We start from the raw sequence: 27,825 nt of genomic DNA on the forward strand, positions 1-27,825 counted from the left end.
TAAAATTCCAATCACATTTTTTTTTCAAAATCGATAACATCAAACAAGTTATTCATAATATCAGAGTGTCCCTAATAAAACGCCAAAGAGTGCATGACGCGTCATCACACCGGGCTCTTGCCCTTAGATCTTGAAGTACCTGAAACAACTGACATGAAAAGACCTTAGATCAATCAATTTATCAAACAATGACAGTGAACAAGAACAAATAAGGATTCACAAAGAAAAACTTTCACTAAGAAAGATAATCTCACAAAGAGATTATCGTATGCACAAAGCGGCTATTAGGGTTTGTGAAAGATGTAACTTTCACAAACTGATACAAAAGATTATATACTACTATTCTAGACAATCCCTATAAATCAGGGATATGCCAGCTAACTAATTTACGCTAACTATGGAAACAAGATAAATACAAAATCTGTTACAATGCACTGAATGAATCTAAATACACTGAGCTGCTGAAATGCTGATGCTGATGCTGAGATATGCGCTGATGCTGAAAGATTAATTTCAAACATCATCATATTTCAAGGTTTGACCTTACAATCTCCCCCAATATGATGATGTTCAAAACCAACTAAATTAGAACACCTCTGGACAAGAACTCTTCATACTCAGCTCAGCTTCTATTTTTACTGGCTAGTAAGGACTATCCAGCAACTCCTGTCTTCTATTCAGCAGCTCCATAGCAATAAGGATGTGAAACTCTCCGGAGAGATCTTGATGACTCATGCACATTTGCCTTAATCCAACGAGATGAGTGGTTGGAGCCCTTGGAATCTCAGCAGTTCGCTGAAAACACATTTTTCTGTTTTTGTCGAGATAGAACATCCCGTGTTCAGGAACTGAGATAAATTTATGTTGAACTGGATCAACACCGATAGGAAGAGAGTTGTTTATTCCACCAGCACCAAAGTTTAGAACCAACATATCTTCACTGTCAACTTGAAATCTGGTTCTTCGAATTCTAGGAACAGATGAACTTTGTCCTTGATGCTGTGGTCGTTCTTTAGGAACAAGATCCAAACGCTGAAATTTCTTGATCAGCAGATGAAGAGCACATGTCAGTTCAGAGGAGTGAGCTGAGGTTTGCTTGGATGCTAATTCAAGTAATTCCATCCATTCAGAATATCCATATTTGATCAGCTCATCCCTCTTGACAACTTCAATGTATGAATGTTGTGGACCCTGACGAGTAATCAGCAACGTAAGAATTTTCTCATTGCGTGGTTTGGAAGCTTTAACTTTGATGATTTTATCACTACACACTCGTCGTCTAAGAACATCTTCAAACCTCTTTCGATCAATCCTGTCTAGAACACTATCAGTCTTAGGCTTACTGCTGCTAGGAGGAGGCTGAGAGGATTGAGATTTGGACTGAAATTCCAAGAATTTCTGCATCTGAGCTTCAAAAGATACTCTGGCCTGAAGTTTATGCTGAATGAGTGATTCATCAGCTTGAGCAATGTTCTTTAGAAGCTGAGCTTAATTGGCTTCATCAAGAATTTGTTTAACTTGATCAGGAGACATGTTCCATTCAGCCGCCAAGTTTGATATACTGACAATGGACTTGGGTTTCTTGCAAGACAAAGAAGTATCAGTGTGTGAAGAAGCCAAGTCAGTATCTGCTGCCTTGCGCTTGCGATATAGCGGATGAGAATCTTCACTAGCAACGTCTGAATCTTCTCCTTGGACCGGAATAATGGAATCAACAATGGGATCAACGAATTTCATGTCTGGCCTTTGAGATTCATTATCAAGATCATCTGAATCTTCTTCTTGGACTAGAATAAAGGGATCAATGAAGTTCATATCTAGTATTTGACATTCATTATCTTGTTCATCATCATGCTCACTATCTTCACCAAGCTTTTCAGTAGCTGCTGGACTATTAGGCTCCGCAGAGTCAGACTCATCCATCGGCTTTTGTGACATCCCCAATTTCACGGCCAGAAAAGACCGATTTGTTTATGCTTTGTTTTTTTTAAATCAGAGTAATCGTTTAAAGGAAACTGTTGCGGAATTTGTTCCCAAAAACAAAAATATGATAACCATTTATCCAGACATTTCTCAAAGAGAATGTATTTTCATTAAATAATAAAACCTTGGGATGTCATGTTCGATACAGACCAAAAGCATAAACAATATAAAATAGACCTTACAATAGTTATTTATAACTACTGATCTATAATCCAAAATCTCTCGTCAAGTCCGCCAACTTATACCCTTGTGCCATTACCTGTAATGAAAAGAAAACTGAGTGGGTCAGGCTTGGGAGCCTGGTGAGCATATAGGGTTTTCAACCCACAATAATATAATTATTATATTTAATCAGCAAACAATCAACCCAATTACCCATCCCCATTATCTTCTTAAGGTTTTACCCTAAGAATCAACTATCCTTCATTCATTCATTCGTAAGAAATTTGGCATGAATTCCATTTCTGCCAAAGCTTACTTATCAAGTACTAAATCCATAGTTATCTGGTGCTAACTCCATAGTCACCAAGGTTCACTTAACAAGCGCTAACTCCATAGTCGCCAAGGTTTACTCAACAAGCGCTAACTCTATAGTCGCCAAAGTTTACTCAACGTGCGCTAACTCCATAGTCGCCAAGGTTCATCAAATAGGCACGAAGTCACATCGTCGCCAAAGTTTATACAATAGGCGCTAACTCCATAGTCACCAACAATTTCCATCTACCTATGTTCTACCCAAAAATTTTGTAGATATAAATACTTACACAGTTTAAATCATTTAACACCTATATAAAACTCCAATTTCCATGCCCATCTCAAATAGACAAATAACATATAAACACATAGCACGTATTTCATAGCAAATACTTCATATTCATGTGTTAGAAGAAACTAACTACACACCCACACATCTAAACAACAATATACTTAATACACTCAAACCATACTTGTATTATTATCGTGTTTATGAAAGGTAGTATACACTCACTTGATCAGAAATGATCGGACAGCACTACGACTTGCAGAAGTAGAAATCCTCAGCAGATCTGGAAGATCTCTACAAAAATCGAACTTCTCGCAGGCAGAGCTTCGACTCGGGAACCGCACTTCTCGGGATCTTCGGGATCTCGGGACTTGCCTCGGGGCTCGATAATAATACCGGGGCTTCGGGGTATTTCTGGCACGCAAAACGATGCAAAAAGGGATAGAGAAGAGAAGAAATGAACAAAACTCTCGGCTACCCTCGCAAGCCTTTTATAGGGGCTGAGTCTCGCACGTACGCGGGGCGTACTGGTCCGAGAAACGTCACTGCTTACGTATCCGAAGCCACTTGCTGCGATGTCGACACCTTCGGAGTACGCGGGGCGTACCTCGGATCAGACCGGTGACTCGCTTCGGATAATGCTTCCGAATTTCCAATTAAATTTAAATACAAAATGATTAATAAACTTCGGAAATTCATATCTTCTTCATACGAACTCCGTTTTTGACGTTCTTTATATCCACGCGAAGGTGAGACTACGCTCTACAACTTTCGTTTAGACTCCGTTGGCTATTTTCGACTTTATTTTTATTATTTATTTTTAATAGGCCGCGACAGAAAAACTTCGTTATAAATTCATAACTTCTTCGTTTGACGTCCGTTCTCGCCTAACTTTTCGTCGTTTCGCTACTAACAACAAGATCTTCGATTCTCGTTTAGATCGCTAAGGCTAAATATCGCTCCAACGTAAATTCACTTTTTACGTCGCGCTGTGTCGTGCCGGTTCTGTCGCGAAACTTCGACAGGTCATAACTTCTTCGTTATAACTCGGATTTTGGCGTTCTTTATATGCACGGAAACCTCGTGACATATACTACAACTTGGTTAAGATTAATCCTTCTAGATAATCTTCCATCAAAAAGTCATTTTTGACGCTTATTGTCTCTAAGTTGACTAGCCCTGATCTACGAACGTTACAATTATCTCCCCCTTAGGATGATTACATCCCGGAATCATCAACGAAACAGGATTCGTATAATGACTCCATACGTTATCTCTCCATCCTAAGTAATAGCCTTGATGCTCAATCCTGCATCTGCTCTTCGTACTATGTTGGACTTTCAATCATAACCTTCGAGTTATAAAATAAATCCTTTTTGAGGACTCCTTCTTCTTCTTAGGATAAGTACATTCCCTTATCTATTGTAACAGACCGATGGGTCGTGATCTAATGACCTCTCATCGTATGATGAATGCTTAAACTCAAGTCTCTTAGAGTCAAATTCCAGAATGGAATATACCTTCCTTCATATTCTAATGTGATATAATCACATTTTTTTATATGCAGCATTTCTAGCTACAAGCTTCCTTAACAACGAGCGCGATGCCATCGATCGCATTGATTTCAATCTTATGAATTAAGTCAAATGCTACATCGAACTCGGTTCTCTGAACCACGTAACAAACTCATCGTAGTCGGACTCAATTTGATATGACCACTAGGGTCAGAATATCAGTCATCTTTTTAGTCATTACCAAAACAATGGTAACGACATACTTGAATAAAAACGAACTCAATTACAAGTTTCTTGGTAACCTTGTGACTTCCCATGATCCAAGCGTGAGTCCTGTGCTTCCGGTAGTATAGATCTCTACTACCATTCACACCTACTCATACTCGTCCCAAGCATTGTCTCACAGTTAACCAAGTCACCATACATAAATCATATAATCATTCAACACATCAGATAACAAAACCAGGGTTTATATTAATTCTTGAAACTATTACACAAAAGTTCAAGTTCACCCTATACTATGCCTCTAACAGGCTATGCTTCTCGATACAGACTTTATATATTAATATGAAGTCTTCATCTTTTAATCCTCCCATCTTTTTCTGCTTCATTGAGGAACATGTTGAATGCCCTTGGCTATGGAGGTGTGTTTTTCTTTGGGCATTCTTTAGAAATATGCCCTTCTTCGTTACATCTATAGCACACCTTCTTGATGGGTGTGCACTTGTTGGCGTAGTGCCCTGTCTTCCCACATTTGTAACAAGTCATCTCCTCGCTACATTTCCCAAAGTGTTTCTTCTTACACTTCTCACACCACTTAGCTTCATCTCTTCCCCCAGATTTAGAGAATTTGCTTTCTTTGTCGATTATTGAAGATCCTTCACGCTTCCTTTTCTCTCCAACTTCAGCTCTTTCCAGACCCTTTTCTTTTATTTGGGTCTCAACATTCTTGGCTGCCCAGATGGCGGCTTTCATAGTGGTTGCTTGCTTGACTATCGGACCAAAGTCCGCTGGTAATCCACTGGAAAACTTGTTGACCTTGGAAAGTTCAGTTGGAATTAGGTATGGAATAAGCTTCATCTTCTCCGTAAAGCTCGTAGCGTATTCAGTGACGCTCAATTTTCCTTTCTTCAGATTCTGGAACTCATTGTTGATTTCCAGGAGATCTTGCTCAGAGCAGTATTGCATTTTCAGTTGCACCACGAACTCTTCCCAAGACATCTTGCTAGCTTCCCCCTTGGGCATCGAACCAGCCAGTAACTTCCACCAGCTCAGTACTCCAGATTTTAACAGAGGGATTGCAAGAGCGGTCTTCTGTCTGTTGCTACACTCACAACTTTCAAACATTGTCTCCATCTCGGAGATCCAGTCCATGACTTGCACCGGTGTCGGGCTCCCAGAAAGACATGGTGGTTTGGATGCCATGAAATCCTTGTACTTGCATCCACGTCCATCATTGCCTCCATCATGATTGTGTCGATGAACTATTGGTGGGTTGGCTTGACCAATGGTCCCACTATTGTTCCCTTCTTCTGACTGCCCCTCATTCAGCTCAAGCTGTTCAACTGGTATTGAGGGTTCACTCCTATTGTTCAGAAACAATTGTCTCATTTCCTCCTTTTGTTCAGCCATCATGGCCTGAATCATGGTTCGCACTCCAGCCATTGTGATTGGTTCAGGTGTTGCTGCTACCACAACCACTCGCTCAACCACAAGTGGTTGATTCCTGTTTTCATTCACGTTTCCAGCTCTACTCCTGGTTCTTGTCATTCTGATCTATACACCGAATAAGGTGAAATTAGATCCTTATTCACGATAGATATTCAAATCATCCTTATCACTCCGAAACGTTTACATGCTAGCTCTAATATCGTAGACGTACGCTTAGAATCCTACACACATAAGGTTTCTAGATCCGGTCGGCAACAGACCATAGATCCGAACAAATAATATCATATATGGCAACATATAACATTTAGCACATAAAAGCATTTTAGGGACCGCTCCTAAAATAAACTAGTGCTTGTGTCAATTTAGGTGTAATACCTAAAATATAATGGACACACTCAACTCACAATCATCGCTTAGCATCCTAAGTTTAAGTCTAGAAATAAATCCATATTCCTAGTTCGCTTAAACTAATGCTCTGATACCAACTGTGACATCCCCAATTTCACGGCCAGAAAAGACCGATTTGTTTATGCTTTGTTTTTTTTTAAATCAGAGTAATCGTTTAAAGGAAACTGTTGCGGAATTTGTTCCCAAAAACAAAAATATGATAACCATTTATCCAGACATTTCTCAAAGAGAATGTATTTTCATTAAATAATAAAACCTTGGGATGTCATGTTCGATACAGACCAAAAGCATAAACAATATAAAATAGACCTTACAATAGTTATTTATAACTACTGATCTATAATCCAAAATCTCTCGTCAAGTCCGCCAACTTATACCCTTGTGCCATTACCTGTAATGAAAAGAAAACTGAGTGGGTCAGGCTTGGGAGCCTGGTGAGCATATAGGGTTTTCAACCCACAATAATATAATTATTATATTTAATCAGCAAACAATCAACCCAATTACCCATCCCCATTATCTTCTTAAGGTTTTACCCTAAGAATCAACTATCCTTCATTCATTCATTCGTAAGAAATTTGGCATGAATTCCATTTCTGCCAAAGCTTACTTATCAAGTACTAAATCCATAGTTATCTGGTGCTAACTCCATAGTCACCAAGGTTCACTTAACAAGCGCTAACTCCATAGTCGCCAAGGTTTACTCAACAAGCGCTAACTCCATAGTCGCCAAAGTTTACTCAACGTGCGCTAACTCCATAGTCGCCAAGGTTCATCAAATAGGCACGAAGTCACATCGTCGCCAAAGTTTATACAATAGGCGCTAACTCCATAGTCACCAACAATTTCCATCTACCTATGTTCTACCCAAAAATTTTGTAGATATAAATACTTACACAGTTTAAATCATTTAACACCTGTATAAAACTCCAATTTCCATGCCCATCTCAAATAGACAAATAACATATAAACACATAGCACGTATTTCATAGCAAATACTTCATATTCATGTGTTAGAAGAAACTAACTACACACCCACACATCTAAACAACAATATACTTAATACACTCAAACCATACTTGTATTATTATCGTGTTTATGAAAGGTAGTATACACTCACTTGATCAGAAATGATCGGACAGCACTACGACTTGCAGAAGTAGAAATCCTCAGCAGATCTGGAAGATCTCTACAAAAATCGAACTTCTCACGGGCAGAGCTTCGACTCGGGAATCGCACTTCTCGGGATCTTCGGGATCTCGGGACTTGCCTCGGGGCTCGAGAATAATATCAGGGCTTCGGGGTATTTCTGGCACGCAAGACGATGCAAAACGGGAGAGAGAAGAGAAGAAATGAACAAAACTCTCGGCTGCCCTCGCAAGCCTTTTATAGGGGCTGAGTCTCGCACGTATGCGGGGCGTACGCCAGTACGCGGGGCGTACTGGTCCGAGAAACGTCACTGCTTACGTATCCGAAGCCACTTGTTGCGATGTCGACACCTTCGGAGTACGCGGGGCGTACCTCGGATCAGACGCGGGGCATACCTCGGATCAGACCGGTGACTCGCTTCGGATAATGCTTCTGAATTTCCATTTAAATTTAAATACAAAATGATTAATAAACTTCGGAAATTCATATCTTCTTCATACGAACTCGGTTTTCGACGTTCTTTATATCCACGCGAAGGTGAGACTACGTTCTACAACTTTCGTTTAGACTCCGTCGGCTAATTTCGACTTTATTTTTATTATTTATTTTTAATAGGCCGCGACAGAAAAACTTCGTTATAAATTCATAACTTCTTCGTTTGACGTCCGTTCTCGCCTAAATTTTCGTCGTTTCGCTACTAACAACAAGATCTTCGATTCTCGTTTAGATCGCTAAGGCTAAATATCGCTCCAACGTAAATTCACTTTTTACGTCGCGCTGTGTCGTGCCGGTTCTGTCGCGAAACTTCGACAGGTCATAACTTCTTCGTTATAACTCGGATTTTGGCGTTCTTTATATGCACGGAAACCTCGTGACATATACTACAACTTGGTTAAGATTAATCCTTCTAGATAATCTTCCATCAAAAAGTCATTTTTGACGCTTATTGTCTCTAAGTTGACTAGCCCTGATCTACGGACGTTACAACTTTGGTGATTCAGTCTGAACAAAGGTGTTGTCAACATGTTCGGTGTCTCTCTCTTTTGAATCATCATCAACATTATCATCATCATCAACATTATCATCATCATCAGCATTATCATCAGTATCAGTATCTCCCCCTTTTTGAGCATCATCAGTTTGGGGGCTAGAGGAAGGAGTATGCAAGAGAACTTCCTTTAGCTGATGAACATCAGCCTCAATGCGTAGAAGACGCTGACTCATGTCCCGAGTCAGTGTCAGAAGTTCATTAAATGTTGAGGCCGGAATTTGAAGGAATGAAGTACCTGGAGCTGCTTGTGAGTGTGGTTGCATCCCCTGAGAAGGTTGGTCCCCCTTGGGTAGATTCTCCCCCTGGGAGGGATGCTCCCCCTGAGATGGGTGCTCCCCCTGAAATGGTTGCTCCCCCTGAATCAGTGGTTCCTCTTGAGCGGAGAGAACTTTCTCAGTGGCAGAGACTGTATGATGAGAAAGTTGAGGGGAGAAATTACCACCATCATGCGGTTCAGCCTCTTGACTGGCATGATCTGCATGGTTACCATCAGCTCCTTCATCAGTATCAGCGGTGAGTGAAGGAACAGTGTATGGATTTGCAATCCATTCTCTCATCCTATCAGAGATGCCGATGTCAGTATCCAACGGATCATCTTGATACACTCGAATTGACATGCGAGGGCATTGGATGGGATTTCTAGGGTGTGAGAAGTAATCTGTAGCAAAGAATTTATCGAGCACAAGAGCAATCCAGCATGGAAAGGAAACGTGATCAGCGCGTACATTTGCACGAAGAAGTTGAACAAGTTGATCAAAGAATAAACCCCCATAATCAAGTCTTTTATTGAGAAGAAGTGAGCAGACAACTTGTTGCTCATAAGTGCTCAGTTGATCACCACTTCGAGACTTATGACCCACACATTTGCACAGAGCACCAGTGAAGAATTTCCATCCTGGGGTCATACATTGACGCAGAATAAGAGCTGATCGAGCACCAGCCTTTGAGTGATCATATCCTAGTTGATCGAATAGACGTCGACAGCGTTCAATAGGAGGAAGTTCAGAGAAGGGCTTAAAGATTGGTAGCCTGAGTGCGGCACTGAGGAATTCAACAGTAATAAAGACAGAGTGTCTTCCACGGCCAATCGTCCCGGTGATGACATTGTTTTCATCATTGACAGTTGCGGTGTAGTAGAACTCACAAACTTGTTCAGGGAAGAACTCTGATGGAATGTCACTGATGGCGTATCAGAGGCGGCATGAGGCTAAGAAATTAACGAAATCATCAAGTCCAAGACCTCGATGAACATCTGGAATATCAGGGTTGAAAACAACGTTGGTGGCTTTGATGTATATTGGAAGAGGAGGAGAGTTTGGGGCAGGGATTACCCTTCTTTAAGTAGATGAGAAAGTGAATAGAGATGCCGCCATGAAGGAGTTTTAGGATTCTAGGGTTTTGAATATAAGCGAAGGAACTTTAAATTGTGGAAGGAAAGTTTGAAATAGGGGTGGAAAGAGGTTTAAATATGGAACTAAACGGGTTTTTAAAAGGCAATGATTATCTTCTTCAAAAATAACTGCGTATGGTAACAACCTGTCAAATCAAAAAATAGCCGTTGGGTAAAGAAAAAGAGCCGTTGGACAGAAGATGAAACGACAATCAGTGTCTGCGGAAGCGCTGAGATCAGTGTCTCAAAAGTTACATGCTGAGGATGGGTCTCCGTCAATTCAAAGTACAACTTGCTTGATTAAGGCTAGCAAGTAGGTTGGTGCGTGTGATAGATACTAGTTGTATTATCTAACCATCGGCACAGAGTGTTGTGTCTTTATCAGTGAGTGGTTTATCTTACTGAATCATTAGATACTGAATGAGAAGAAGGTAAAGAGAGGATTGTTGCGTGTGATAAACCTTGGTGTTTTGGTCTAACCATCGGCAAAGATTGTTAAATTCTCATCAGTGTGTGTTTTGTCACACTGAATCACGGAATCAGTGTAAGATTGGTAAGAAGAGATAGTTGCGTGTGATAGATCTTGGTGTTTTGATCTAACCATCGGCAAAGATTGTTAGATTCTCATCAGCGTGTGTTTTGTCACACTGAATCACGGAATCAGTGTAAGATTGGTAAGAAGAGATAGTTGCGTGTGATAGATCTTGGTGTTTTTGATCTAACCATCGGCAAATAGTTTCAAGTTGTTATCAGTGTATGGTTTAATACAGTGAATCATTCAACTTTAGTTTAGAAGAGTTGAAGAAGAGAGAAAGATAGGAGATCAAACCAAGTACTCAGTATGCAAATATCACCAGCATGTCATCATCAGCACAATGTACATCAGCTTATAAGACAATACCAAACATTAGCAAAAATTAATCAGCAAAATTGATTACAAAGTAATCATTCCAAGTTCTCCAATAATGTAAGCAGTTGTTTGAGAATCCAGTGCCTTGGTGAAGATATCAACTAATTTTTCTGAGGTCTTGACATGTTCAAGAACAACCTTGCCCTTCTCAACATTATCTCTGATGAAGTGATGTCTGATTTCGATATGTTTCGTCTTTGAGTGCTGAACAGGGTTTTGTGTGATTTGAATGGCACTGGTGTTATCACAATATATGGGAGTCTTTGAGAACTTGATCCCATAGTCTAGAAGCTGATTTTGAATCCATAAGAGCTGAGCACAACATCTCCCAGCTGCAACATATTCAGCTTCTGCAGTCGAGATGGCTACTGATGTTTGCTTCTTGCTAGACCAGCTGATGAGACGATTTCCAAGGAAATGACATCCACCTGACGTACTCTTTTTGTCTAAGTTGCATCCTGCATAGTCTGAATCAGTGTATCTAAAAAGTTCAAATGCTGAGTCGCAAGGATACCACAGTGCTAAGTTCTGAGTCCCTTTCAAGTATCGAAAAATACGTTTGACGGCCATGAGATGGGATTCCTTGGGATTAGCTTGGAATCGAGCACAGAGAATGGTTCCAAACATGATATCAGGACGACTTGCCGTGAGATACAAAAGAGGTCCAATCATTCCTCGATACAGAGAGTGATTGACATCAGTGCCAGTTGGATCAGCGTGCATCTTATCAGTCTTGGACACTGGAGTAGAGGCTGGTTTGCAGTCACTGAGAGAATACTTAACTAGCAGGTCAGAAATATATTTACTTTGGCAGATAGAAATACCTGATCTTTGTTGCTGAACTTCAAGACCTAAGAAAAAGGTCATCTTCCCCATCATGCTCATTTCGAACCTTTGAGACATGATCTCTGCAAATTCCTTGCTCAGTTTCTCATTTGGAGAACCAAAAATGATGTCATCGACATAGATTTGAACAAGAATCATGTCTGAGCCTTTGTTTTTTATGAAGAGAGTATTGTCGATTGCTCCTCGTCTGTATCCATTTTCAAGAAGATACGTTGTCAGCGTCTCATACCAAGCCCTGGGTGCTTGCTTCAGTCCATAAACAGCTTTGTCTAATCGATACACATAATTCGGATGATCTTTGTCAACGAAGCCAGGGGCTGATTAAGGAATACTTCTTCTTCTAACACACCATGAAGAAATGTTGTTTTCACATCCATCTGATAAACAATGAAATTCATGTAGGATGCATATGCGAGAAACAGTCTGATTGCTTCAATGCGAGCAACTGGAGCAAAGGTTTCCCCGTAGTCGATGGATTCAATTTGAGTAAACCCTTGAGCGACAAGCCTTGCCTTGTTGCAAGTAATGATTCCATCTTTATCAACCTTGTTGCGATAGACCCAGCGAGTTCCGGTGATGGTCTTTCCTCATGGTCTTGGAACAAGAGTCCAAACCTTGTGCCTTTCAAACTCATTCAGTTCTTCTTGCATGGCTTTAATCCAGTCAGCATCTTGAAGAGCTGAGTGTATCTTGTCAGGTAAGATCATTGAAACGAAATTAACATACATGCATAAATTATTAGATACACGAGATCTGGTTCGGACACCATCATGAATGTTCCCAATAATTTGATCAACAGGGTGATATCGATGTTCAGAAACTGATGCTGATTCCAATGAATTTGACACTGATGAGTTATTAGTTGCAGGAGAATCTTCATCTTCACGGGTTTCATCAGCACCTAACGAATTAATTGATGATCTGGTTGCAGTATCTTGATTCAAGGAACTTGAAACTGAAACGATAGAATCAGAAATAATAGCTTCATCTTCAGCATGAGGAACTTCATCATATGGGCAAGAGAGAAGCTCTTGAAAGATAGAGGAAAAATGAGTGACTTTTTCATCAGTATATGATTCCTCATCAAACTTCACATGAATGGATTCTTCAATGCACTGCCTGTTCATATGAAAAACACGAAAAGCCTTTGAAATAGATGAGTACCCAACAAAAATACCTTTGTCAGCCTTAGGTTCAAATTTTGATCTTGGGTCACGCTGATTAAGAATATAGCAAATACATCTGAACACTTGAAAAAAAAGATACGTCTGGCTTTCGACCTTTCAGCATTTCATATGGTGTCTTCTTGTGCATCCTGTGAATTAGAGATCGATTCTGAGTAAAGCACGCTGTATTGACAGCTTCAGCCCAAAACGACATAGGAAGACCAGCATGAATCATTAAGGTCCTTCCTGCCTCAATCAGTGTTCTATTTCTTCGTTCAGCAACTCCATTTTGTTGAGGAGTACGAGGAGCTGAGAAGTTTTGCCCAATCCCTTTATGATCACAAAATTCTTCAAGATTTGAATTCCGGAACTCAGTGCCACGATCACTTCTTAGCTGCTTAACTTTGAGACCTGTCAGTGTCTCATTTTTACGAATCAGTGAGATAATTTCTTGTGCAGCATGACTCTTCTTCTTTAGGAAAACCACCCATGTAAATCGAGTGAACTCATCCACAACCACTAGAGTATACTTGTTTCCACCTAGAGAACAGACAGGAATAGGTCCGAACAAGTCCATGTGGAGTAAATGAAGAGGAACAGATATACTGGAACATGACTTGGGTTTGAAAGATGACTTAGTTTGTTTTCCTTGTTCACAAGCTGAGCACATCTTGTCTTTAACAACGCTGAATTTTGGGAGACCTCTAACTAGATCTTGATTGGATATTTTGGATAGATTCTTGAAGTTCATATGAGAAAACCTTTTGTGCCAAGTCCAGCTGAGATTGGTTTGAGACTTTGTAAAGAAGCATTGCATCAGCACCTTGTCACAAGAGAACATATCAAGAACATATATATCATCTTTTCTACTTGCTGAAAGTATGATGTTCTTGTCAGTGTTGACAACTTTTCCTTCCTTCTTTGTAAAGTGAACTTTATAGTCAGCATCACACAATTGACTGATTGAGATTAGATTGTGTTTGAGACCCTTTACATATGAAACGTCTTGAAAAACTACATTATTGCACTTGATATTTCCATATCCTTTAGTGAACCCCTTTCCATTGTCTCCGTATGTAACTGCAGGACCAGTTTTCTTGACATAATATTCCAGGAGAGACTTGGATCCTATCATATGTCTTGAGCAACCACTATCTAAGTACCAAAGATGCTCCTGACCCTGCAGTGCTGAGAAACTAGTTAGAACATACTGACCCATTCGAGGATGGGTCATTCACAAAGTTATTTGATAATAGGTTATAACACTCCTTAGGAAGACAGTTTAAAGAATTTGACTTAAGAGTCCATTTTTCATTTCTAACTTTAATATTATCAGCTCTTAAAGATAATTTATCAAATGAACATTCACTGATCTTATGAGAGGTATCACCACATCTGTAACAAACTCTAGTACCAAAGTTCTTCTTGGTGAGCAATTTTATGAACTTTACACATTTTGACTTGTAAGATTCACCAAGAGAGCTTTGTGTCCTTTTGTTTATCATTGAATCACAACTGAATTCAGTGTCAGACAAATTATGATCACTGATAGATGATGAGCTATCATCAGTGTCTGATTTGGACTTATTCACGAATGCATTGCAATCAGGAAAATTCTTAAGTTGTTCATGAACAGCGTGAAACACTCCATTAGAGATAAGGAAGGCAATAATATTCTCAGTGAGAGGAGTTGGTCTTACAAGATGTGCAGGGTAAGAGGTTGGATCAATTCCGGTAATTTCAACATTGCACTCAGTGACACCATTAGAGTTAGTAACATAGTATTCATCAATTAGACTCTGATTAATGAAGGAGTTACTGACAAACTTGTTTTTGAAACTGTTTTTCATCTCATTCATGGAGTAAAATTCAGATTCTTTTTCTTGTGATTTAAAAACCTTTTCAGCTTCTGCAAAATTACCCCCAAGAATTTCTCACATGAATGTGGAATTTGAGCAGAAATAATATAATTAGCATTTTTGTGAGATTTTGCCCAAGTTTGAAGCACAGTTTGTTCTTTGACCAAAAGATTTTTAACATTATCAATTTCAACAGACAAAGATGAGTTTGACAAACTAGTGATTTTAAGATTTTCTTGAGTGGAGTCAATAATGTTATTTTTTATGGATATTTCAGTTTTAAGAAGATCAAGTTGATTTTGCAAATCTCTTATTGTTTGATTCTTCTTAGAATTAATAACACCCAAATACTCAAACATTCTGATTTTTTCATTCATAGAATAGGAAACAAAGTTTTTGACCTGATACATTGAAGGAGAGTCAGAGTTGTGCTTCCTGGAGTTTTCAACTGCATCAGACATATCAGCATCAAATGTACTTGTGCCTTTTTCAGAAACATCAGTGTCTTCTATCTTTACCATCAGACACTTGACTTCATCATCTGATGACTCCTCATCAATCTTCCATTTTTCTTCTTCAGCAACAAGAACTTTATGTTCCAAGTTCTCTGCTTTCAGTTTCTCAATCAGCTTGTTGTACTTCTGCTTCCAGTATTCATCCGAGCTTTGGGTTCTTTGTTTACATTCTTTTGCAAAATGATCAGTGCTTCCATAGTTAAAGCACTGAGCTTTCCCTTTCTTATCAGTACCATGCTTTTTATCAGCTTCTGATCTTTTTGAAAACTTTCCACCCATCTTCTTCTGAAACTTTGAGAAGTTTCGGCCGGATTTCTCAAAAGTCTTTACAATCAAAGCTGCACTAGCCACAACTTTTTCAAGATCATCAGTGTCAGTTTTAGAGGAATCAGTGTCTGAATGGCTTTCAGTGTCTGAATCTGACACCAGCTTTTTGTTTGAGAACAAAGCTACAGATGATTCACGCTGAGAATCCTTCATCAGCTCCTTTCTCTGAAGCTTGGATTCCTCATAGTATCGAAGGTTTCCATAGAGACTTTGTAAGTCCATAGTGTTGATCTTCTCACTATTTTTCAGCACATCAACATGGTTCTCCCAACCTGCACCCAGAGAATCCAAAAACTTCTGCACTAGAACAGTTCTATTCTTCAACTGATCTAATCTCCGCAGATCATTAACAAGAGTATTGAACCTGTTAAAGGTTTGAGTCAAAGTTTCACCTTTCTTTGCAAAAAAGTGTTCATACCTTCTGTTAAGATCATTTATTTGAGTAGCCTTGACTTCTTCAGTGCCTTCAAAAGATACAGTCAGAGTATCCATCATCTCTTTTGCTGAGATGCAATTTTGAACCAGCCCGAAAATATTGTATGGCAAAGCATAGCTGATTGCAGCACGAGCACGAACATCTAGACCATTTTTTCTTTTGTCATCTGCCGTCCAGTTTTCTCTAGGCGTTTTCTTCATAGCACCATCAGGAACGTTGTTTTTCAGAGGCTGATACATCGGGACGAATGAAACATTTTCGATGATGTCCAACATGTCTTCATCTACTGACTCTAAAGCATATAGAGCCTTTATTTTCCACATGGCAAAATTTGTTTCATCAAAAGGAGGAATTTTAGCGGAAGGATGATTTGATGATTTTGACGAAGAAGAAGATGAAGCCATTTGTTTGATAAAAGAAACCTGCTCTGATACCAATTGAAAAGACCTTAGATCAATCAATTTATCAAACAATGACAGTGAACAAGAACAAATAAGGATTCACAAAGAAAAACTTTCACTAAGAAAGATAATCTCACAAAGAGATTATCGTATGCACAAAGCGGCTATTAGGGTTTGTGAAAGATGTAACTTTCACAAATTGATACAAAAGATTATATACTACTATTCTAGACAATCCCTATAAATCAGGGATATGCCAGCTAACTAATTTACGCTAAGTATGGAAACAAGATAAATACAAAATCTGTTACAATGCACTGAATGAATCTAAATACACTGAGCTGCTGAAATGCTGATGCTGATGCTGAGATATGCGCTGATGCTGAAAGATTAATTTCAAACATCATCATATTTCAAGGTTTGACCTTACATGACAAACTATAAGCCAACACTTACTGAGTTCCCCATAGCATACCCCACACAATCCACATAATCATATTACCCATATCAACCATACAAGTCATGCATACAAACATATATGGATGTCGTGTACTCCCTCCAAGGTCTTACTCCAGGATGCTGTGGGCTCCCCCAGGGTATTATACCTATGTTTCATGGGCTTCCAGCATGGTATTTCTTGGAATGCCATGCGCTCCCCCACATGGTTTGACATCCATTTGCCAGGGGCTCCCCCTGTGGTCTTTACCTGGAATGCCATGGGCTCCCCACATGGTCTGACATCTATTTGCCACGGGCTCCCCCGCGGTCTTCCATGTAAGTATCAGAAAGACAACTAGCATATCACATACAACATATCGACTAGCATACCATATAACACATAATGGGCCGGCCTTGGTGTCTTCAGCTCATTGGTATGGTGAGGAGACTCACCTCAAATGCAAATTGTAGCTGAGTAGGTCCAAACTCCGAATATCAGCTCTGTCACCTCCCTAGTCATAAATAATTCCTTAGATACAACTCAACCCTTCAAACCCCTTAAAAGTCAACACTGGTCAAGGTCAAAGTCAACGCTCTGAGTTGACCTAACTCGTCAAGTCCTTCCCAAAGCTAGAATCGCGATGTTGCAATCCAACTCGTCGAGTTATCCTATAACTCGTCGAGTTCCTCCGTTTTCCAACAGAATTGAGGCAACTCTAATCCAACTCGTCGAGTTGCCTTGTGAACTCGTCGAGTTCTTCAGTCTGTTAACTCACTTAATGAATTAAGCCCTCTTCTCGAATCCAAAGGCTCTAAACTTCAAATTCCCCTTCATAGAGATGTCTAGAAGGGTAAAGTTTACAGCTTTACCCCCAAAGATCATCCAATAAGCTTTAGACCGAAACCCTAGCTCCTTTGAGTAGGGTCTTGACCCATTAACCTTCTAACCCTTGCTTCAACATTCCATATTACAGATCTGAGGTCCTAAGGTGGTTTAATCACGTAAAGTTTCCAACTTTACGTTTGTAAACACCCTCTAAGGTTCATTTTTTGCTTCATAATGGACATATTGCATCAACGGGACATGGAGGCTATTAAGTTTGCAACTTTAGTCCTCTAGAGGTCTTATAGAGGCCAGATCTACACCCTCAACCTTTGGAACCCTCTTTTCTTTGGACATCCAAGCCAAACTCCCAAAACCAAGCCCAAAACTACAAAAGATGAGATGTAATAAGCTACATGTCAAGGTTATGACTTTATACCTACAAGATGCAGCCTTTGATGTAGAGTTTCTGAATCCAAGATCTCTTCTCCAAGCTTGATACTTCTTTCTTCAACACTCCTTTCAAAAATCTCAAACAATCACTCAAACACTCACGAAAACTCAACGAACAAGGAGGAAGGCGATTCTAGGGTTTTCTCTAGGCAAAGAGACTGGTAAGGAGGCCAACCCTAGGAGTTAAGTCCTTTAAATAGGGTGCAATACCCAAAAAATTAGGGTTTTCCTTTCCAGTGCCAACTAGTCGAGTTGGGGCTCCCCAACTCATCAAGTAGGTCCTCCAATCTACCCGGCTGGAAAGCTTTCTACTCGTCGAGTTGGAGCCTCCCAACTCGTCGAGTTCCTTACAATATTTAAAAATAATTAGAATTAATTCATACATGGATCAAGCGTTACATTTTAAATTTTGAAAATTTGATATTTTGAAAATTTGAAATTTTTTGTATAAGATGTTAAATTTTGAAAACTTAAAGTTTTGAAAATTTAAAATTTTGGTGTAATATTTGAAAATTAAAAAAATTAAATTTTTTAAATATTTCCAGCCTATGACCGTCAAGCCCGAGTTTGACCGATTTTGACTAATTTCCGTCATGCATCCTAATCGTAATCGGTTGAAGGCCGCTTAGCGATTAATCGGCCGTCAAGGCCGATTTCTGTAACACTGATATATATATATATATATATATATATATATATATATATATATATATATATATATATATACACACCCTACATGGGCTGTATATTTGGACTATACATAAACGGACAATATATAGAATAATACATACACTAATACATGTATCATTAGAATCTATGTTACAACACTTAAACATTATCAACGTTTTTTTTTTTTTTTTTTTTTTTTTTTTTTTTTTTTTTTTTTGTAAGGAGTCATGTGATTAATCTTCATTTTCAAAGGTCAAAAACCTCATCCAAATTTAGCTGGCTTATAAAACATCCTTAGGTGATCCCTTTTACGAAATTGGCGAAGGAACACCAAGACCACATGACATCATGAGTCTTTGCTGGAACCGTCAGGGTTTAAGCTTTCACCAAGTTCTCTTTTTTCACACATTGGCCATCAAACTTTCTTGTATTCATATGTGACCACCATAAGACTTATTTTGCCATTTTTCTCACTTAACACATACATTGTAACTTAGATATGACCTACATATTAGATACGGCATAACCCTTAGATAAGGACCAACAATTAGATAAGATCCAATATTTATATAACATAATGAAAGTTATTAACTATGAAAAATAACAATGTACTACTTATCATCACACCTTAAGCGTCTTAAGTCAAATTAACACCTAAGAAAATGGTAATTATTCAAATTAACCGATTTCCACATTTTAGCGCATTTTCCTTAATTAGCATTCATTTGCCTGGGCTTCAACTTAGTTCATCATAAAAAATTATTCCTTAATGCTCAGTTCGCCGCTTTAATATCCCTAATAAACTTTCTCTAATAGAACCTTCACACTTAATGATCAAAACAATTAACCAATTTCACACTTGCATGTGCTCCTAATCATGCATGTATTTACGATGAACTCATGAGGAGTTATAGGGTTACTTGGGGATTGGACGTATCTTGCATTGCATTCTTTTTATATACAATGGCCTTTCAAATGTTTGAGATATATAATATTCTATATATATCTTGGGAAAATGAAACTTTTCATACGATGAATTTAGCTGAAAATTGATCATGTTGACTTCGGTGAAAAAAGGACGGGTTTTTGAAAGACTTATATAAACACTACCACAAAACTAGAGCTATAGCTACGGCACAATCCGTAGGTATTCAGTAGATATAAGGTAATACCTATGGATTTGCTACAGAAAAATACTTGTAGCATAAATGTCCGTGAGAAATTTATACCTATAGATTTGTTGCGGACTAGCTACGGAATACCTATGGTTTTTTCCGTAGGTATAATAGATACAGAATAGCTACGAAAATAAATAGCTACGGATGACCGATGGGATTCAAGTTCGATTTTTTCCTACGGAATAGCTACAGTAATAAATAGTTACAGATTTCCTATGGATTACCAACCGGAGTCGGTTAAACTAAAATTGATTTTTTTCCTGCGGGATATCTACGGACCAACTTAGCAACGAATTTTTCGTAGGTATTCAATCACTAAATGTTTTTTTAAAAAAACAACAATAAATTAAAAAAATAAATTAAATTGGCCAAAATGAAATAAAAATTCATTACATTAAACTACAAACCATCAAATACATACTAAGTGCTTAACACATTACAAAAACATCATTTTTCAAAAATAAACATATCATCTATACAACAAAATAAAAAAAAATTTAGTCAAACTGAAAAATATGTTATTATTTACCTACGGAATAGCTATGCAAAATTCTTTCTAAATCTGTAGGTAATTACCCACGGATTAGCTACAAATTTTTCTTATTTTCGATTTTTTGGGCACTGAACATCGCTTTTTTCGGTTTGTTTTTTTCCACCTCTATTATACATGTTTATCTATACTTTCATCAATTTATAGCTATTAATATCATTAACAAAGGTATGTGCACCTCGGGATCCATTACTCGTTTCATGGTTTAACATTGTAATTTCTATTAATACTTGTGATTTTTGATACACACACATACATACACATACATACACATACATATACATATACATATACACATACACATACACACACATACACATACACACACACACTTACATACATTTAAATACATACACATGCAAATACATACATAAAAATATATGCACACACATACATACATACATATATATATATATATATACATACATACATACATACATATACACACACATACACACATACACGTACGTACACATACATAAATATACATACATATACATACATACACGTACATGCATACATATAGGGGCGTATCTAACATATAAAAAGGTAGGTCCTAGGACCTACCTAAAATTTGAATTTCATTTATAATATATATGCCACAAAAATTAGGAATTACCTTAGAAAAAATAAAGGACCTACCTTGAGTTTGTTTTTCTAAAAAATGCCTTAAAACCCCATTTTACAAGGGGCAAAAAATAAGTTATATGGGGGCATTTGTGCTGTTAAATATATAGGGTTAAATATAATAGATAGTTTTTATCAAACAAAATGATATCAATGCACTAATAATCAACTAATTTTTCATTAAATTGTTCGGTGATAGCTTATTTTATTTTCTTTATTAGTATTGCATTGTATATTCTTTATTTTCTTTATCATGGATCGTATCGGAGACTTTTTGCATGAGGAATTTGGCAGGATTTTGGAGCTCATTGCGGTTGCGGTTTGACTGTAGTTCGGCTTAGTGGGCTTTTTGATGCATTAGTGGGCTTGGCGGATCCACCAAAGAAGAATTTAGCTTAAAAAGCTAAAGGCTTGGATGAAGTGGGCTTGTGAAGATGGATCTTGGACTTTTATTTTGGGCTTGGAGCATCCATTTTTGTAGCTAAATGATGATTGGTTGGTTTGAATCACATGGATATGGAGGGGACCAAAGAAATCTTTGGTAATGGAAGGGTAGAGCGGGGGAATGAGGAGCCAATAACATTACAACAACACTTGTGCGGGTAGAATCTCCGTCGCACGAGTAGCTGCGCAACTGCCCAGTTTTGGGCATTTTGGTCATTTGGCACACCATAACCTTGGGAGATCAGATCTATCAGCAACACTCTCGATTTTTCACCATTGGAGACCATGAGAAGGCGATTTTGAAGCTCAAGACTCATTTCTTTTCATCTTTCCAAGTTATTGGTAGTTTCTTTATACAATTAGACTTTTGTGATTGTTGTTCTATTGTCATGAGTGGCTAAACTCTCTATTTTGGTAGACCTTGGCTAAAACCTCTGAATATTTGTGGGTTTTTGAAGGATTTATGCTTATTTATCATTTATCTTATGTCTATGATTCTAGTTCATACTTCCTATGCTTGTTTAGTGCTTTGATCATGAGCTTGGTACTTTAATAAGCAATTATTGGTTTATTTCTTTGGTTTAGAATTGAGTCATTGAATTTACTTAGAACAAGGGCTTTATGATGGTAGAAATCATCTCTAGCTTATGAATCATAACTCCTTTATGGATGTGTAAGCATTGACATCCTCTAGGAATTGGGGATTTCTTTATTCTTAAGGCTAATCAACTTATTGGGTTCAATTGCTTCAATTGGATCTTTGATTTTGATTAAGAATGTGTGTTGTGAGCTTCCCCAACCTCCATACTACCTATGAGAAATCTTGGCATATCATGTTTCATGATTGCTATAACCAATTTGGGATGAATGATAAGTTTCATGTTAAATCCTAATGATAAACACACAAATGTTCATTGTGTTGAATTACCTTGGTTTACCAATTCTCTCTAATATTTGAGCATCTCACTTTCTTGCTTAATTGCAAGTTTTTAGTTATTAAAGTTTTTTAGTTTTCAAACAATCATAACACCCCCCCCCCCCCCCCCCCCCCAATTTGTTTAATTGTAGTTAGTTAGTTTATTTACAATAGTTCTTTTAAATTGCATTGGTGATTGAATACAACCATTTCCCCGAGGATCGATACCCTCTTTTTACCATTATATTACGTTTTATTTGCAAACAAATGGTGTAATTTGCTTGGTGGACTTGACATCCCACCATTCGGTATTTTCAATTATATTTCAGTCGGTTTTTTTTTTTTTTAAATTTTAATTGGTGGTGGCTGATCGGTTTTTTTAGTTATATTTCATTAAATCGTGCAGGACCCGACCCCTCACAAGTGTTGTTGATTTTTTTATCGACTTCACTTAATTTGGGAACCACGTGATATTTTGTTCTAGATTCGCCACGACATACATAAATACATACATACACATACAAATGTACATATTGCCCCTTATTATAATCATTTTTCATTATTTATACATTAAACGTAGATTATTTCAAATTATTGATATGTTAAATATAGTTTTTTTTTTCGTTTAATCGTTTGTGTGTTAAACACATTCGTTATCATTATATTATATTATCATTATGTTTATAAATATTATTTTTAGTATGTTTTTTAATTTTTCGTGTCTTAAATATGTAAAAAAACGATCAAGAAAAAAAGTTTTAAGACGAATATTAATGAAAAATAATAATATTAACAACAACAACAACAATAATAATAATAATAATAATAATAATAATAATAATAATGGAAATTAATAAATTCATTGATATTCCGTAACTATTTTCCTCTGTCGGTAATCCGTAGCTAACTACCTACGGAATACCTACCGATTTTCTTCCATCGCTAATCTGTAGCTATTCTGTAGGTAATTAGCTATAAAATAACTACAGATTCACTTCCGTCGCTATTTCGTATCTATCATGTTACTAAATTAGTACATCTCATTCCGTAGATATTATGTATGTTTTTCATAGGTAATTTCCTACGGAAATTTTCCGTAGCTATTTTCTATAGCAACACATTGTTTTCTAGTAGTAAAATGTTGATTTTATATGTTGTCATACCTATGTGTATCTCAACAAGTTTTCAAGCCTAAAATACACTTTTATACATATGCCTTAAGTGACATGTGATTATGATTATTACCATAGTGGATGAGGAGATAAGAGATAATTTAGTCAATTATTTGGTGATGCCTTGGAATTGTTAGATATTACTTGTTTGTATTGTCTTTGATAATTGTTAAACATCCCTCTTATATAATTTACAAATATTTATGGAGTTCGGATATTTTAAGAATATGGTTTTCCGATGTCAGACTGTTGTATTATTTATTTTTTAAGTGGTGACAATACTATTTCAAAAGGCCCTATGTTTCAAACGCTTACATTATTTGAAATGTTAATGAGGAAGCTAACATTATCGTTATCTTGTTGCTGCATATGACACATACATTTACAGCTAATGAAAAAAAAAATCCATCATCGAATGAAGTTAGATTATTTGTTCATATAAATCACACATCGTAGGCTCTTCCCTACAAGGAGCAAGTCAAAAGCCTTGTTGATGTCATCAAAGTTAACCTCATGTGTCACGAATTCATCCAGTTTTAGTTCCTGGATACACATCGAATCATTAAGTTCTGGTTGTTTAATTATATTCTTTTCTTATTATATTTTCTTGTGTTGGTTTAATCATCATTGTAGGACAGCTACCCATATAAATCTATAAAATGAAAACTCTTTGGTTTGACCTTAAAAGTCAAAGACGGAAAACTAGAGAGGCAAGATTCCCGTTACCTTATCCAAATAGAGTTTTTCGAGGAGATGTATATCGGATTTTGGTTTCAAACCTCCAAAAAACGATCCCATGAGTGATTTCCCACTGTAAAGTATCTCAAAAGAACTCAAGGTCAACATGGCCCCAGGGTGGTCAATCCCCACCATAACTGTTTTTCCCCATCCCTGAAGATTACATTCACAGATGAAAAAGAATTCAATTTGTTCATAAACTAGAGTTGGAGATGATTAAAAATCATATAGGCCAGTAGTAGGCCATTTGACATTTTCATGGGTCCTATTTATCGAAGGAGAAATGATGGAAAACCACAAAATAGAAAACAAATAAAATTGGTATATAACCATATACAATGGATTATCATATTGTTGAAAGATAATCATATTTAAGATAGAGATAGAATTGACCTTTCTACAAGAAGCATAAGCTTCATTCACTAGTGATGTCAAACCAACGCACTCGAAGCAATAGTCAGCACCCCCATCAGTCATCTCAATAATTATCTACTTCAAGCAACAACTCTATGTTACAAAAATCATATTAACATCTTAAAAATAATATGAAACATATATATATATATATATATATATATATATATATATATATATATATATATATATATATATATTTTTTTTTTTACTTTTTAATTAGTATAATGAAGATAAAACTATAGTGAACTCGGAACCAAGTGCATGTTTAAGTTACCTGGCTCAAAGTTTTGTCACCAATGTTACTGGAGTTCACAAAATCAGTTACTCCAAATTTCTTTCCTGTAAATAAAACACTATATCAATATGAAACTCACTCAACTTAGTAAATAATTGTTATAAAGATTCACATTAGAAATTACCTATTTCACACTTATCTTGGTTCACATCAATACCAATGATCCTCTTAGCTCCACATAGCCTTGCTCCCTCAGCAACCTATAAAACATAAAGATCATAAACATCACAAAAACGTATATATAATAATCCATGATCAAGTTATCAGTTTTGTATATTATCTGGTTTACTTTTTCCTATCACAATACTCATACAACTATAATAAAATAATCTTGAAATGAATTAAGTGGAATCATACTGCTAGCCCAATTGCACCAAGTCCAAATATAGCAACTGTTGTTCCAGCTTCCACTTTCGCTGTTTTCCATGCAGCACCTACCCCTGAAAAAAATATATATATAAATACAAAAACTTTATATATTTATCACCAATTATCATCAACATGTAATTAGCAAACGACTTTAAGAAGAATAATATATATATATATATATATATATATATATATATATATATATATATATATATATATATATATATATATATATTTACATACCAGTTGATACTCCACAACTTAAAAGGCAAGCTCGATTTGCTGGGATTGTTGGATTAATTTTAGTTACATGAGCAATGTCAATCACTGTGTACTCAGTAAAACTTGATACATTCAAGAAATGGTATAAAGTGTCTCCATTGATGTCTGTGAATCTGCTTGTTTCATCTCTTTGCATTCCATGAGAAGGTCTTGGAGGGAAATTTGTACATAGGTTGCTTTTTGCGGATAAACAATCTTTACATTCACCACAATCGGCTAAAAATATTGGGATCACAGTGTCTCCTTCAACAACTTCATGTACACCTTCTCCTACACTCTCTACTACCCTTTATTGCAATACAATAAAATGATTATAGTTGCATATATAAATATATATATTTTTTCATTCCCTTCAAACCATAAAAATTGCAAGTTTAAGTATTTGATAATGTCGGAATTCTTTTGTTAACATCAGTAAAACACTTCATTTATGTTGAAGAAAATAAGACTGGGATACTATTACAAAGAAATATATTAACCAATGTCCAAAATAATATTTAAACCAAGAATGATCATATTATTAATTAATTAGATGGATCACAAGATTTTACCCTACTGCTTCATGACCAAGTATTATGGGGAAAATAGCAGGAGGATGCTTCAAAAAAAAACAGTGGTTAGTTAACATCAATAAAACACATGACAGATTCAAATTTGAAAAAAAAAAAAATGTAACATCGTTGGATTTTGAAATCAGTAACTATCTACCTCCAGTTTCCAAAAGGTAACATCAGTATGACAAAGAGAAGTGCATATGATTTTGATTCGGACTTCATGATGATTTGGTGGGGCCACTATCACCTCCTCTATCACCAGCGGCTCTCCTGCTTTCCTAGCAATCGCAGCTGCCAAACGACACAGAAGTTCATTAGTTTTTGAGAAGAAATCAAACTTGAAATTTCACATTTGAAACTGATTTTTTTGGTTCGAATTCAAAACCATGAACTTATATCTCTTAAAAGTAGATTGACGACATTACCTCTGCACTTGATGGGCTTTCCGGCGGTGGTGCTGGCCCTTTTTCCGTCCATAATCAACGGCAAGAACTGGTTTCTTTCCCTCACACGAACAGACAAGAGTTGTGGTTTTGGATTCTATTCTGAAGTTGTATAGTGGTTGACACTAAAAACAGGTTGGACCACCCACCACCAACGCCCGTTTAGTTTACTTTTTATCTATCAATCATTATCACCTAACATATATGTTTGATTTCATCATATAGATATATCAATAATACTGTTTGTGCCAGAGTGTTTTTAGCATCATAGAAGTTCCCATTAGCTATCTCTATAGTGTTGGTTTGACTAAAAAACAAGAATTGTTTCTTTCAATGATGATGTTGGCATAAAAAAAGAACCGTGTCATTATTGTGTTATTAAAAAAACCATTTTCTTTAAAATATGCAACTAAAAAACACAAAACTTGTTTTTTTTGTTTGGAATGATGGGAATTTTTTTAATTAAAAGACAAATAACAGTTAAGGGGTGTTTGAATTAGCTTGTTAGCTTATTGCTTATTAGCTTATTTGTGGTGAGAATAAGCAATAAGCAATAAATAATAAACATGGGGAAAGATGCTTATTAAAATTAGCTTATTTAGCTTAATAAGCTGGATTTTATCCAAACACTCAAAGTTAGCTTATTGTGGGAATAAACAATAAACACCTCTTTTTTTCCTATCCAAACACCCCCTAAAAAGGCTCTATAGAAACACAAACATAACTACAACATGTACAACAATATATGAGAAAGCTAGCATGACTACTACACCAATCGGACTAATTAAGACTAGACACATTAGCTATACTTTTAAAATAAAGGAACAAATGCACCTCCATGTCATTAGTTCGCTAAGGACGCGTCATCACAATATCCCTGAAGATCTTCATATTTCTTGCTTTCCAAATGAACCAAATATGTAGAAGAACATTCTCTCAAGAAGTTTACCACAGTTATGAAAGGAGCTGAGAGACTTCATGACGACTAGTGTGGTACTATTGCAAGCTTGCTAGACCATAGCTATTTGAACAAATGGTCCGTTGAATACATATTACTTTTATGTAAAC

General features: G+C 36.9%; 1 protein-coding gene across 6 annotated transcripts; it reads right to left on the minus strand.

The window, feature by feature from the left end:
- LOC145067834 (alcohol dehydrogenase-like 7) lies at positions 1–27,006 on the minus strand. 6 transcript variants are annotated; one of them, XM_079014870.1, is made up of 10 exons: positions 26,740–27,006; positions 26,469–26,605; positions 26,312–26,358; positions 25,722–26,047; positions 25,467–25,549; positions 25,234–25,309; positions 25,089–25,153; positions 24,791–24,886; positions 24,386–24,550; positions 1–139 (listed from the first exon to the last, which is right to left on the minus strand). In XM_079014870.1, the coding sequence occupies exons 1-10, from the start codon at positions 26,789–26,791 to the stop codon at positions 53–55; spliced, it is 1,134 nt and encodes a 377-aa protein (XP_078870996.1). In that variant the 5' UTR covers positions 26,792–27,006; the 3' UTR covers positions 1–52. The 6 variants fall into 6 exon arrangements, with proteins under 6 accessions (XP_078870996.1, XP_078870995.1, XP_078870997.1 ...); XM_079014869.1 differs by having other exon boundaries at positions 12–148; XM_079014871.1 differs by lacking the exon at positions 1–139 and adding an exon at positions 6,596–6,730 and having other exon boundaries at positions 26,740–27,005.
- Positions 27,007–27,825: the final 819 nt, after the last annotated feature.

Source organism: Lactuca serriola, chromosome 8 (genome assembly GCF_051521515.1).
Source record: "Lactuca serriola cultivar US96UC23 chromosome 8, Lser_US96UC23_V15, whole genome shotgun sequence".
Classification (NCBI taxonomy): domain Eukaryota; kingdom Viridiplantae; phylum Streptophyta; class Magnoliopsida; order Asterales; family Asteraceae; genus Lactuca; species Lactuca serriola.